General features: G+C 30.0%; 1 protein-coding gene across 1 annotated transcript in view; it reads right to left on the bottom strand.

The window, feature by feature from the left end:
• The window catches only part of LOC116779110 (uncharacterized), a 28,420-nt gene that overhangs the window by 9,452 nt on the left and 3,041 nt on the right, over positions 1 to 15,927 (bottom strand). The window contains exons 2-3 of the mRNA XM_032673283.2: positions 11,633 to 13,392; positions 136 to 200 (exon numbers count right to left, since the gene is read on the bottom strand). Of these exons, the coding sequence (XP_032529174.2) occupies positions 136 to 200; positions 11,633 to 13,341 (1,774 nt within the window). The 5' untranslated portion in view covers positions 13,342 to 13,392. The remainder of the gene's footprint in view (positions 1 to 135; positions 201 to 11,632; positions 13,393 to 15,927) is intronic.

Genomic DNA, 15,927 nt, shown 5'->3' with positions numbered 1-15,927 from the left:
TCACGATAAATATGTTTCTTACTTAAGTTAAATAAATAAGACCTTAAATTGCTGTTGATTATTTATATTACATTACCCGGAATACGATATGGTATGAATTACAGAAAAGAAATAAAATGTTTTATTCAGACTCACCATCCCAGAAGTTTCTCTCGTAAAGTGATTTTCTTTTATTCGTTTCAATATCCTTCGTTTGTTTCCTGAAAAATAGATGACATTAATTTAAAGAATTAAAAACCATTAAAATGGAAAACCTAGTTGCATGTAACATTCATTATTTCCTATTATATTTCCTATTAATTTGAAATCAAGAATTATATTTTATATTTCTCTCGACCAGAAAAACGTTTCTACAGCACTAAGGACGAACCGTTACATATATTTATTCCACCTTTTTATCGGCCACATTAACGGTTATCGTCTTACTGTTACAAAAGCTGGATTTCCAGATCAAGAATTCTATATTATAAACAAATATAGATCTTTATTTATTTTTTTTGACACAGTTTAAATATCGTGAAATATTTTTTTAATAAATATATACCCTGCCGACATGTCCGTTAAAAGGATTCAGGTGTATAAAGCGAGGGTTGAGGAAGGGTATTTATAGAACGTTTTCGAAATTTTAAATTAAACAAAAGTTTTATTTATATGAATACAGAATATTTTATATAACAAGTACATGACAATTTTAAACAATGACCTCTAAATTTTATTCATAGGCAGTTGTGAAAATATTACTCCATGATAGTATGCATATAAATAATTTTCAATGCTCACAAATCAGTCACATAACCAAAATTTTAATAATTTTTCATATATAAATCAGTATTGCCCGTTTATTATGCTTTTAAAAATGTATTGGAAACAAATGTGATGTATGCTTCAATCTGCAAGACTGACCTGATGTTTAGACCAAGAAATAGAAAATGTATAGCAAATTAATACGAAAACATTAAATTCATTAAAACCATTTCTTGTCTTTATCATAAAATCTAATCTATTTTAACATTCAAAGCATTCAGTTTCACATTTTGTAAAGGTTAACAAGCAATATAATAAAAAATAAAAATTGACATGTAAAAGATGGCCAATGCAATATTTTTTTGTCGCCGCAACCACTGAATGACCCTCACCTGGATACATTCTGATTGCTTTGCATATTTTACTGAAATTTGTAATCGGATGCGTCATGTTAATCAAATATTGCCTCATAGATCTTTGTCACCTTAACTTCACAAAAACTCTGTAATAATCATATATATTTTTTAAACATTACAACAAAATTTTATGTTAACCACTTCTTACTAGTCATGGAGGAAAAAATATATCATTTTGTAATTTATCTCATGTAAAACGTTCATGTGCTAAAAAAGGACATATAAGAATAGTTGAAAAATATCGCATTTACTGTTGTCGTCTCAACTTATCCTATAAATTCCGTTTTATTTTAAACCGATTAAGTAAAAGTAATAAAAAAACATTATTTACTTAAAACAACACGTGCCATTTAATATTTTATGTTCTATCACGTTAAGATCTTTTGTCAATTACATCACAAAGCAATTACTGGACGTAATAATATGATTCATGCAGTATTTTGTGCTTTTATATCTTTATGACTACAATAAAGAATTGTTTTACTGAGACATCAATGACGAATCTTAGAAAACTGGCAAATGTCTTATGTTGACTTAGACTCATTTTGGAATAAATTAAGCTTTTTAATTTTATATACTGACTAATTTATATACCTATCTTACAATGTAGAATTTTATTCGTATTATTTTGTGGTCATAAGTAACTTGACATATATATTAGAGTAGCAGAAGCTGATTTTTACATATAATAAAAACAATAATAAAACATATTAAACTCATTAATACCCTCTTCCAATTAGTTTGGTAATAAAAATGTAATAAAATCGTAAATACGGTGTCCATCAGCTATCAAAATGTCAGGGTCTTTAACGACGTTGATTACAATCAGAATGCCAGAAGGCAGACTACCGAAACCCGAATACCTAGCTAGGTATTTCAAATACCTATCCAATAAGCCGGGCGAAGCCTTCAAAGCTCCATATTATCAGTTAATCTGTAGCTACAGAAGCTTACACATTAATTACAACCGCATTAGCGTGGTTATGAATATCTGTTAATTCTATATAGGAACATATAAGTACAGTGTTCACATATTATATATATGTACCTATTATGAACAATTTTGTTAAAATAAAACTCTCATAGTTTAAACAAGTAGTCTTAAAATACTTGATTATTGTATTAATTCATGGAATTGAATACTAGTCAGAAAAATGTCAAGATAAAAAATATAATCTTTTTTTAATTAATGACAATAATTGAATTTCGAGATTGAATATTATAAACAGAAGATATTATTTAGAATTATATTCATTTTATTTTGTTGTTTCATTCGTGGATATTATTATTTAATTAAGAGTTTTATTGCATTCCTTTACACAACAAAAGTAAGTGAAATAATTATATTAAGGTTTTCAGTTCTAATGTATGATAAATCGTATCATTAAAAATAACATATACACAATTATGTCTGACTGTAAATATCCTTCGACTTTGATCTCGAGTGTGTTATATTTTCTATAAATTATGATTTGCATAATAAAAAATATGTATTTTGACTATTTTTTTTTTAAGATTCGGTAATGGATACAAGATTAGTACGAACAAAATTGATTGCTTTATATTATGTATATCATCACAAAGGTATCAAGGCAATATAAAACTTATGATCTATTAAACTTGGTGAAATATTCCCACGATAATATTAAACTGCTGATTTTGATAACGCTCTTTAACTCGTAAACAATGGTTGACTTTTTTTATACACTCCCTGAGAATGTATGTACAGGGAGAAAGTTTACATACTAGTTCTCGATATTTTAAAATGTATGTATTAATTAAAATTAAACATACATATATATTTATTTATATACATCATACGATAGTAAACAAGTGCATAAAGGATAAATGAACATAATAAACTTTCCAAAACGATTAATGGAGACAGACATCAAGACATCTATTAATAGCAAAAAATTAACTTATCGTTTATTAACTTATCGTTTTACCATTTATTTACTTTATCATTAAGGAATTTTATTTTATATTAATTAAGTAAACTAAAAAAGAAAATGTACTTTATTTTAAAGAATTCAAAATTCCCAAGATACGAGTTTCGGACGTCCATTATACTAAACAAGAATTCCTGACAAAGCTTATATAAACAACCTAAATAAGTTTTGCAGGAATTGGAAATGACGCGCGAAAGTCAGCATTTTAGAACGCGGTGCGAGCTAGGTTAACCACGTCGTGACGCTCCCCCCCTTCCCACTTGCCCCGGCGCAGGCAGTGTAACCCGTCACCTACCGGAAAACCTTCACGATTTTATTCAGTTACATCGATACTGGATCGAAATTAAATGAAGGTAAATCACAGTGACAGTTTGACCTTTCCAACAGTCATCCTCTTGTAAGACGAGATATTTATATAACGAAAAAGAAATAGTCAGTTATCTAAGCATAGTAAAACAACAATAAATATTATAAATACTTATATAAATGTTATTGATTTTTGGAATAAATTTAAATTACATTATTTGGACAGTCCAAATTAAGCATATAACGTAATATTAATAGTTCAATTTACTTTAAAATTTGACTTTTGAAGCACTATGAATATTCCGAAACGGCAGTGCATAGTCTTTTATACAAGTAAAATTATTATCTAATCTTTACATAATAACCTAAATTATGAACTCTGTGGTTATATGGATAAACATAACAACATCATTCCAATTACATAATAAACCAGAAAACATTTCACTCAAAACGTTATTAATCAGACACTTTAGGGTTTCTATACAAATTCCTTTTCATTTTGTCAATCAACAAATATTATAAGCCTCTGCAAGTGTAAAACATTATTAGTATTGCGTTCAAATTTTCAAGGCGAATGGTATTCATAATTAATCGTTAAGTTGTTAGATTTATTCTATAATTAAATGGAAGGAGATCATTACCATGCCACCAAAGGAACAGCGCAGTTTATGAGTTTAATATACGCGCTGAGTATATAATGTTATGCATCTATTATGGAATACCTTATTAGACAAGACTGGTATTTCGATGCGTGGCATTGATCGCATCAGCTTCTCTTTTAACCCTCCTAGATATAAATAGCGACCATTGCTTATACTTGTTTTTTTATTTATTGCTTATTCAAGTACTGGTTTATTAGATACAGTTTTTGTTTCTGTGCTATAAGAATTTTTCCTCTAGTGGTTATCTGTTTTCCTCATACATAAACAAGAACTGGACTGTTGGTGTAAAAGAGCTATAAAATAAATATTCGCGTGACACATTTCAATTATTAATAAGACAACTTTAATATAAATGAACGTTGACTTTTATATCAGAACACCAGGAAAGGTAAATATTATATTTTTGAATTCATCTCAGTATCATTGATATATCTTTATATATATTATTACTGACCACGTTTTCCAGTTCAAACTGCCGTTAGAGGGTGATACTTCGCAATATCACCTCACATCGTTTGTCATTACCTATACCAAGGTAGTAGGCTTATCTTGAGATCCGCTACAAAAAATGTCTTCGTTCCCACAATACACGTTTCTGTCCGGCAACGTACGGTTACATTCTTGTAATCCTTATAGGAACATATAATATAACACCCGCATGTTATCTCGGGAACAAGCTTTGTACCGTTAGTTATTTTAAATTGTTATTTTTATTGTGTAAATGTTGTTTATTCGGGCCAGTTGCACGCTGCATAAAAGTAAATTAACTGCAGCGCTTTGAGCATCATTTTCAACACATCGCTTAATAACAAACATTAAAGCCGATGTTACTTGTTAAAGTGCTAAATTTAAAGCTTAGTTGTTTGTATTTTTTACAGTTACGTTTTATCCGAACTGGATTTAGTTACATCTAAGAATTATTGTAAATTATAATAAAATTTGAAAAATATAGCCCATATACAAAATGTTTAAAATGCTAAATGACTTTAGAACTTTTTTAATATGCTTTAAATTCAAAAATGATGCTTTAAATTCAAAAATTATCATTTTTTTTATTATACCTTCAAATTCTTTATAGATAAATTAATGATTTTCAAATTCGAAATGTAAATCTCTAAATATACTTAAAATCAAATTGATAAGTTATAATTTATAATAGGAGCACAGTATGAGATTTTTTTCTTTTAATTTACGCAACGAATATACTACTAATATTATATTGAAATCAGGTTTTCCAGTCCAAAAAGGATAACTCCACATAGAAGGTATCAAAAGGATTCCAGGTTACGCTCTTATATAAAATAATATAGATTAAATACATAAATATATATACAAAATAGAGTCGAAAGTAAGAAAAGAATGTCTAAATAGAAATGTATACATAAGTAGCATTTAATATTATTGGAAAGAAATTAACAAAAAGGAAATTTATTGATGACGGAGTGAAATATAATATCTATTTGCTAATCAATTATACATAACTGCAACCACAATTTCAATAGACTTTACACACAACAACTGCAATTTGCTTATTAGTATAATAGAAGAGCGCTTTCAATATACTGATAGAACTAACGATACTAACTGTAAATAAAACGGACGGAATTCATACAGAAGTTGCAATTAAGCAAAGCAAACATATCAAATGTATGTAGCCCATTAGGAAGGAATTCCGTTTGTCAGAGACATTTAAATGTTCAAATAACTGAATCTCTCATAAGCGGGGCATCCAACTAGTCAATAAGTTGAGAAAGGGACGAGCGTGCGAATAAGGTCAAACGTGCTATTGTCACCACGTCTCGCTCTTTGCCACTTCGCGACATATGTTTCCTATACATTGGTGCATAAAATGTGCCAACATGCAAGTAAACACAAGATCAAGGCGCTATTCACCGCTTCCGCCTCTTACGTGTGGAATTCCATGCTTCGAAACGCGTCTGTACTGGTTTGCGGATTCATAGCCGCATTACTGCAATTTCACAAGCTTTCCAAGTAAATTAATTATGTGAACGTAACATTAAGTTACATTTACTTTTAAAATTTATGTAATACATTTTAAGTCATAATTAGATTCCATTTCTAAATCGATTCCATTAATTCATCAAGATTCAAAAGTTCAATCATATTGAAGGTAATCCGAAATGTCGTGACAGGCGATAATGATTAATTATATACGATAGAGAAACAGGAACATGGATGCAGACACACTCATTTTAGTAACAGTATTAAATATTGCATTGAAGAGACGTCTGCGAGCTGCAGGGCCGATAGGCGCGGGTTAATACCGTTAGCAGCCGAAGCTCGGTCGCCGTGCCTTTAACTTGGACTCTAGCGACATGATCAGACCATTTAGCAAGATTAGCGTTCACATTTAATAATGTTAAATATAAAATTACATATAATATCAAGCTTTTGGATGTGTCAGTTCGACCGATTTACATGCAGTATAAGATTGTGTAATACAGAAAAGAGAAATCTTTTTAATCACACTTACATATATGTGGAAATTCTAATTTGAAACCTCCATAATAGTAGGAAACTGTTAGTGATAGTAATAAATTTATAAACGACCACGACACTAAACTGGACTTCGTTGTTCTAGAATTTCAAAATTGGTTCTTGGCAAACTATTGCAAATAACACCGAAGTGTTTCACGTACGCTCATGGAATACCTATGCCGATATCTCCGAAGATATTCCGTTACAGAGACCATCACACTTTGACCTCGAACGTTCAACTCGAATTTTATTAACGACTATCTTTACTATTCATTGGGCTATTATAAAACTAACATTTATATAGAAAATAGCTTAGAAACTTCTTCAATAATAATCAATTATTATAGATTTCTTAGAACCGATACATATCGTACTATACTGTGCTACAAACATCAGTTTTCTCTTTCAAATATCTCCATCTAGGTCACAATCACGATATTACTTTGATCATGTTGGATGTATGTGCTACCTCATCGCGGTCATGTTCATAAGCCAGATGGATACGGTTTTATAAAATTAGCCTCAATGCGATACTATTGGAAGAGCAGTTAAGGTTTTCTGAACCACATTTATGTTAATTTAATGGATATTATTATTATGAAAACTATAATTGTGATTTCATTTATAACGTGTAACATTTTTAATCTTCACTTTTCTTTATATAAATATTTTTATTTATGTTCTTTAAAGTATTCCGTGCATTATTCATACAATAAAATAAAAACTAAAGAAGGCGAACAAGTGATCTTTTAAAAAAACTTTTCTTTTATTATTTTTAATTTATCATATGCGGAAAACAGACAAGTATGATTTCATACGTTAGCACATTTCTTGTTGCCATGAATCAAAATGAACTTTAATTGATATTAATTTTACATACAAGCAAATCGTGGAATGATAATATTTGTATCTTCTATAAAATTTCTCGTTACAAATTGGTTTCAGTTCGTTATATAACTTAAGTGGAATTCTCTGGCTCTATAAAGATTTAATTTGAAAGCAATTTGGCACTGATCGCTGTACCACTAGGCTTATGCAATAGTATCGTGGGTAAACAAGCGAATGTAAACTAATCAAAAACTTAACATATTCTATGAAATATGCTTGGGTTATAGGACTTGGAAATCTTGAACCAACAAATATAAGATAACATTCTTAATAATTCTTGTTCGATGTGTGTCTTTTATAAATATACATTTTTAATTTTTAATTCTTAAAATAATTTGTCTAATTTTTTATGAGTTACAATGACAATAAATATGCGTGAAAATTTGTATGGATATAGATTAATCGTAAATATTTAAATAACATTCTATACCACATAACTTATCACAAACACTTATTTAGATCAAAAATCATCTTTTACTAAATTAAATTTAAAATGGACTTTTTGAAATAATTCTAATAAAATAACTGAGTGACTCTAAAATTCCAAACAGATTGTCAGTTTCAATTAGTGTATCTCGGTTATTAATAATATTTTAGGTGAATGTGCTCTCCGTTCATATCAATTTTCATTACTAAATCAGGGCAATGGAATGTCTACATCAAATAGTAATTAGTGCAATAAAAATGTCATATAAATCAAATAACTCTCTTTCTATTTAAATGGATCTAAAGAAATAAATTCATTTATGTTTTATTTTTATATATCCTATAAATAAAAGATTAATGTTGCTCTTGTGCAATATCAACCCGTGCCTTGAAATTACTATTGCTGAGGCAATATCTACGGTTCTAAGAAATCTGCCATCTTAAGAAAGATTACACTGCTTATAAAGGAAGTAAATCCACGAATCCGAATTCATCTGCCCTTCGCAGCCCGTATAATATCTTTATATGAAATAGTTTATATGTTTTATACAAAGATATATGAATTTTAGTTTAAAACTCTATTTGTATGGAGTCTATCTAAGATGTGTCTTATTTTCTCTTAAAAGACTAACAGTTCTTATTGTATGCTCTGCACTATCCACCCATTTGTTTCTTTTATATTGTGAACATGGTAATCAAAACATCGAAAGTAGGATTGTGTTACAATGTTAGAATCGTTTAACATTTGTTTTGTGTCTGACCGTATCGATATGTACAGTTACTGGGTGGGTGTAACACGGCAGCAATTAGAAATATCGTAGGCTACATTCACTCGACAGAATTTGGTTGTTAGATCCATATCAGTTAAATTTATTACAGGGTAACTCCAGTTCAATAAGTATTCGTACTCTCTAATATATCAACATCTCGTAAGAGAAATAAATAAAATTTAAATGTACAGAAGAAATAATCAATCATCATTTGTTTTAATACATGAATACATAGAACTGAAACAAAGATTAATAAATATCTCACTAAAGAATTTAGAAATGAGGCAATGTTTTATCACAAAAGGAACAAAAAGAGTTGTTCATTAATCACACTTTGGTGTTTTGTATCAATGTCATGATGTTCAGGTCACATAAATACTCATAGAAATGTCAAGCCTATAAGTTCATTACATTAGAAGTCATTAATTATCTTTTTTTATCTGACAAAATATATGAAATATAAATAAAATTAACTGGTTAAAGAATATAGAAGAATATATTCAGACAAAACAAATAGCGCGAACTTTTGTCCCATAGCAACAAACAGCACTTTCATGTCTACCCTGCATTAAGTGAATCAACAATGTTTTTCGTATTTTTTTTTCTAGTGTCTCCGCTTGAAATTCCGATATAAATCTTAAATACTTTCTTTCTCCTTCTACTTGAAAATTATTTTCAAGTTAACCTGACAATAATTGTTAACCAATAACACTCGTAGATAAACTCGGGTCAGATGTCAATCACATCACGAAAACGGTTTCGCAGTAGGAATCAAATGCTCAGTTGAAATAACGGTTATGAAAAAATTTGTCTGCTAGATATAAATAACAAATACCGGTTGAATTAACTTTGGAAATTAGGGACATCTAATAAAGTTTAAATATGCAAATCCATGAATATTTTGAAAAATAAATTAAACATTTTAATATAAAAGAATTGACGAAATGTAATAGAACAATTCAGTCTGCTTTTAAAAAACCTTGAGGAGTTTAAGAACTCGCACTATCGGGATTGTTAAGATACATGTGAGTACATGCCGTCTATACGTGTCACAGAGTTTTCACAATAGGTTGTATAGGCCAGCTGCATTTTCAGGGTGAGCGAAGGCAGTGGGGGTGCAGTTGGCCGTTACCACCCTCGCTACTTGCATTGTGACTGAGTTTGTTTGAAAACACTCCGTGTGATACACGTACTCTATAAAATATTATTTTCTTTATCCATAGCTGCGTCTTCCTGTAGAACTATTAAAAATATTTGATGTATAAAAACTAAAGCGACTGTGAAATTTGGTTTTAAAATATTTAATACACCAGAATTAATAAATTTTATTCAATAAAATAAACGCGGTGAGTTTTAAATGACATTGAAATTAATTTTATATATTATTATTGAAACAATTTTAAAATTAATGATTTTATGTACTGTAGAATCAAAAAATATATCTTTTAATATTAATTACCCATAATAATTACCCATTTCGATTTACTTAACATAATAATTTCAATTTAATCTAAGAGGTATCTATGGGATGGTAATTTATTCTTACTTTATTGTGTAAAAATGTATGAGTAAAGAGACATTGGCTAGTTTCCGTTGCAACAGTCAAGTTAATTTCTAACCAGTGCACTAGTATATTTATAAATGGATGTTTTCAATTCCGAGCGCTGATTATTTGTAAAGTGAAAATATACTTTCTTTCTAAAGATTTGTTGTAAATAACTTTTACGAAGGAATATTGCCTTTGATACTTTGTTTCAATTCCATCGCCGCTCTGTATTAACAAATATTTCGAACATAAACTTCGTTTACCCGTTTCAATATTTTACAAACAACATTTTTAACGAGAATATCCTAAAATATTTTTCAATTTCGTTTCTATTAAATCTATAAATAAGGTTTACGTCATACCTACAGTTATCATTATTGATGTTGTTAATTAATTATGTATTCAAATCTAATATATAAAGGAGATAAATTCTTAAATAACAAAATATAGCTATAGGCGAACTTCAACCAATATAGTTATGTAAGAGCAACTGACTTAAATAAAACCTTTGTGGTTTTATCTCCATAATAAAATGACAACCCTAATCAGTACAGTAAATACATACGTCATTAAAAAAATTGAAGTAATAACATAACATTATATTATATCAAAATACCAAACACAATTATTATTATTATTATTATTACTTCTTAAGCAAAGCATCTTCAAATTTAGATTATCATTCTGATTGCTATATTATAATAGTTGCGATATTTACATACACTACCTGCAAACAGCGAAAGGGTAATGCACTCAGTGTTATTTAAATAAATGAGTGTTATCTGTGCACTCATGCGATACAAACTGCTTTGTGAAAGTAAATACATATATAATAAAGAATTTTATAGTAAATATTATTATAATTATAATAAATGGTATTCCTTATCTGCAGTAAAGACAGAATTATAAAACATGTTACTAACTTCAAACTAATAGAAGTTCTCGTAAAATCTCATAGTATTCACGTTGTTTTCTAAGATTTTTTAAAAAAATTAATTATATTTTTCATTCCAAAGTAATTCCCACAAAGAGCAATGAATTAAAAATTTTCAAAATTTCCATTCTTAAGTGTTTTTGTTATAAATTATTTTCACATATTATAAAGAAAACTTAAATATATTTTTTTTATTTATTGTATAAGTTGAATTTGATAGATAATAATCGTGTCTTCTTTAAAGTTGTCGTCAAAATAATTTTAAATAATAAAAAAATACTGGTTAACCTTCTGTTATATTATACAAAAATGTTTCTAAGTAAAATCAAAAATTATGTGCTGTTAAGTATAAATTAGTAAATTGCTATTTCCGCAGTCAGTAAATTTTCGTTTTTATCGATTACATAATATGTAGTTGACTTTAGTCTTATTTTAACTGTTTAAAAGGGTCTAAAATAAAGCAATACAAAAATATAAGAATATACTCACGCGTTGTCTACAACGTCGCAGGTTTCATCAAGTTCACCAATTGTATCAAGTGATGCTCCCGATCCATCTTCTCTGGTTTCTGGTGGAGGTACGGGTGGTGGAGGAGGAGCCGTTGTAGGTCTAACACATGTTGGAGATTCGTTGCTTTTTTCTTTGTACTGATTCTTGGGGACAAAGTCAATAAGACGTGGTAATGCTTCAGGAATAGTAGTTTCCTCTATTTTTTCTGTCGAGGTATTCTGCATTTCAGCTTCTGAGCGCTGTAACCACGATTCAATACATGTTTTCTTTGTAGGTGTTAAAAGTGGTTCCGAAATGTTAGGAGGCTGTACTTCTGGTATTGGAACAGGACGACGTTTCTTTTCACTTGCAGAACGTTCCACTTTAGTGCTGCGTGGCATTGGTTTAGGTTTATCGAGCACTACATCCTCCTTCATTTTCTTGTCATTTATCGCAAACGTATCGTTTGGTGCCAAAGTTTTAGATGTTTCGTTGTTATTGTTATCGTTTTCACATTGTTTTGGTTTTATATTTTCTGTAACTATGTTTGAATTTGTATTAGACACTTTTTGTCCATTTGTCATAGAATTTCTTAAACATCTTTTAAGATCATCATTTCTATCTACTTTAGTTTCAGAATATTTCACGTTCGTCATGTCTTTTAATATATCAGAATCTATATTTTCAATACTATTGAGTACCTTTTGAATATCAATTGATTTCTGTTGCATAACTGGAGTTGAAGGAATACTATTCTCTACAGAACTAGCCATAGATCCTAGTCTATCGACTACAGTAGATATAGAACTACCAGTATCGTCTGATTCAGCATCTGCTAAGACAAGACAGCGTTCCCACTCATTCGAAAGTAAATCAATATAAACTTCAGCTTCTGGTGGTATCGTTTTGCCGTCTGATAGTCGACGTACTAGACGCCTCACTTCTTCGGGAGAACCTTTTTTTAAGTGTGCAAAACTTTCCTTGGTTTGACGATGTATATGGCTATCAAAAGACGATTTCCGTGATAATTTATTCATAGTTGAAACCATCGAATGTTGGTGGACTAATGCACTTATAATACTATCTTTATCGTTACCAGTGTCAGACAGATTTAAATTCATGAGAGCGTTCTGTTCACCCACAGTTTGAAGGGTTGTTTTATCCTTAAAGGAATTTTTCTTACCCAATTTCCTCGGAGGGACGGGGGGAGGTAAAGTCAGAGGTCTTGATATATCAACAAAAGTTTTCGAGTCAGTCATCACTGTTTCTTTTGTTTCCATATTTTGCTGATCTACTTTATCCAATGTTTCAAAATGTCTGACAAGAAGAATTAAACTTTCATCTGAATCTTTTAAACGACGTACACATTCGATTCTTGTTAATTCAGATACTGGAGTCCCATCTATAGCTAAAATTTCATCCCCTGATATCAATTTACCCCAAGGAGTACACGCATTCGCAGCAGGACTATCTTCCGCACATGATTGTACTAAAAGTCTTCGAACTTTCTCTGTTGCAGCTGATCCACCTTCAAACTTTAGTCCTAGACCTAATCGAGCACCACGTGGTCTGTTTACAATAACTTCAGCGCCGCCTTTTGTCACACTGACGTTGAGCACTGTAACAAATTCTGGATCCTGTACAACAGTACTATTTTCCCCAACCGGCACTATTGTGACAAACTCTTCGACAGCCGCGTCTGCCTCCATGCCGCATACCAAACTTGGCCCTGCAGTTCTAATCACTGCTTCTGGGCTGGTCTGTTGACAAACAATATGTATTAAATGATGTAATTTAAATGGAATGAACAGAGTTAGTTGCATGCAATCTTCAAGGCCTTGTCTTTCACTATTTCATAAATATACCTATTTTCGAGAAGAAATCAAGATTTATGGTATAAATTACTACTTTGGTATCGCTACAAAATTTACATTTTTTTCGTCGTTACAAAATTTTTTATAAAATTGTTCTCAAATGGATAGACAAAATTTTTCTTACAAGTTTAAAACGTGTCTATTTTCAACTCACGAATTTTAAGTACTTTCTTCAATCAATATGAAAGTATAACGAGCGTGTTCGAGAACGCATTTGACACAAACAGTCGGATCATTGGAGGGACAAGATGTGGGTTAGTGGCACCAAAGACCGCATCGGAGCCAGCTCATCGCATCTGCGGAGTTCGAAGCATTAGCATAAAGCCTGGGGCTGCGACCCGTTATTACCAAGTTCCGTTTAAGGGCCTGCCATTCTCATATCTCTTAACAATTTTATATTAAACATGATTCTCCACTATATATCTTTTTGTAACTTAATGTATTCACGCTTGTATTATATTACTACAAAATATTAGTAACTGAATGTTATATTGAATTACGTTATTGGATTTTTAATACAAAGACTGTTTTAATATGCAAATAGTAACAATACTCATTTCTACCAAAGTTTCAACAAAATTGATAATCTACAATCAAAAGCCATCTTAATGAGGTTGGCATAAAGTTACCTTTTAAATGTTTACCAAGAAACCAATTATGTACCCGGCACTTAAAGACATTAGTTGTCATATCAAACACTAGCACTTCAACTGAACTCAAGGTTATCCTGCTAAACGATTATAAGTCACGCTTATCTTAGGAATTCATACATACCACTCTAGTTTGAATGTAATTATAACTCATGACAAACAGTTTACGTAGTTCATTTATTGAAACAGAAACCAATCAACAAAGCAATATTCTCAATTGACCTCCAGTGTTTTCATAAAAAAAAATAAAGTGTATGATTGTAATGTTTTCCCTACACGTCCGCACGTTATCAGGTAAACAAAGAAAAGAATCGACTGTATTGTTCTGCGATATCACTTAATTGAATCTTCAAATCCTAACCCAATATGGCCAATATCGGAGACTTCGTTTTTATTTTTTAACATCCGTTTGTGCCTATTTTATTCTAGTACTTTAATTGTAACTTTACCTGTATTGTACACATATGACGCATATATTATAATGTATAACATGAAATGTTTGTCTAAAAATGATAGCTCTGTAGTAAAAGGCAAAGCAAATTTGAGGTAAGAGGCAATTATATAGTTAGTGCACAAGTAGGTGAAGCGCACCGTTTGTTCTGCCCATTTTTAGGGTTCCACACCTCTAGGGATCATAAAGATGGTACATTTTTATAATTATTTTTGAGAGGATGAATTTTGGGTTAACACTTTTTTAGTTTTAATATAGATACATAAATAAATTTACATTTTTCGTTTAAAAGATTTCTGATAATTTATTTTTAGCACAAATAATGATTACTTAACGTATTCGTATACAAGTGACATATTTTAATTACATCTGTCTAATAAAAGAATATATTATATAAAAGCAATTAAGATTAATTATTTTTTTAATATTTCTAAAATTAAACGTACCTACAATTTGTAAAAGTAAAACAATAGTAAAATAGATGCAATAATTAAAATTGAGACGACATTCTCAATTGCTACTCTAAATCATATAACATTTAAACACAAAAACTGGTTTCTTTAATATAGTCTCATAAAGTCACATTTCAAACGGTTCTAGCATGCCTCATCTATTACACATGAGACGTGAATACATTGACATTACAATGACAATTATATGACATCCATTCGTCTTCACCTATTAGCTATACTCTATATATAGTCTGTAGTGTATCATCTGTGGCATTCACGAATCTTGTCAGAAAATAAAGACTATGAATATGTACAACATTGATACTCAAAGCCGCAACAATTCAGCCACGTATATATTACGTATCGTTTAATAATTCTAAACTATCAAATAATATCTTATATTTTGATATAACGCGATGATATATTATGCAAATATCATTATCGCATCTATAAGACTATGTTATCTAAATTCTGTCATTGACCCCGAATATCTCAGAATATTATATTTATTTTAATATGTATGTATGTTAAAGAATAATTAATTTTCATTTCAAATTACAACATATTTTAACATTTTTAACCTGGATTCGTTTGATCAGACATAAAACTTGGAAATTTGAAACTGGGTAGTCACTATTTGGAATTATTTTTTTATAACGTTTAAACTATTCGTATGTATTGACTGAGCATATTATAAAAAACAAAATAGGTTGCATGTACGTATTTCGCGCAACAACATTATCATGCAATAAATTAAACACGAATAACGCTGCATAATTTTGGTGGTAAATAATAAACGATCATTGTAGCACAAATAATTAGAGCATCCTTGCGCTTATGCAAGCAGAGTCCGATGAATGCAGCACCA

The sequence above is a fragment of the Danaus plexippus genome, chromosome 6 (genome assembly GCF_018135715.1).
Source record: "Danaus plexippus chromosome 6, MEX_DaPlex, whole genome shotgun sequence".
Taxonomy (NCBI): Eukaryota; Metazoa; Arthropoda; class Insecta; order Lepidoptera; family Nymphalidae; genus Danaus; species Danaus plexippus.
This window is presented reverse-complemented; position numbering and strand designations above follow the sequence as displayed.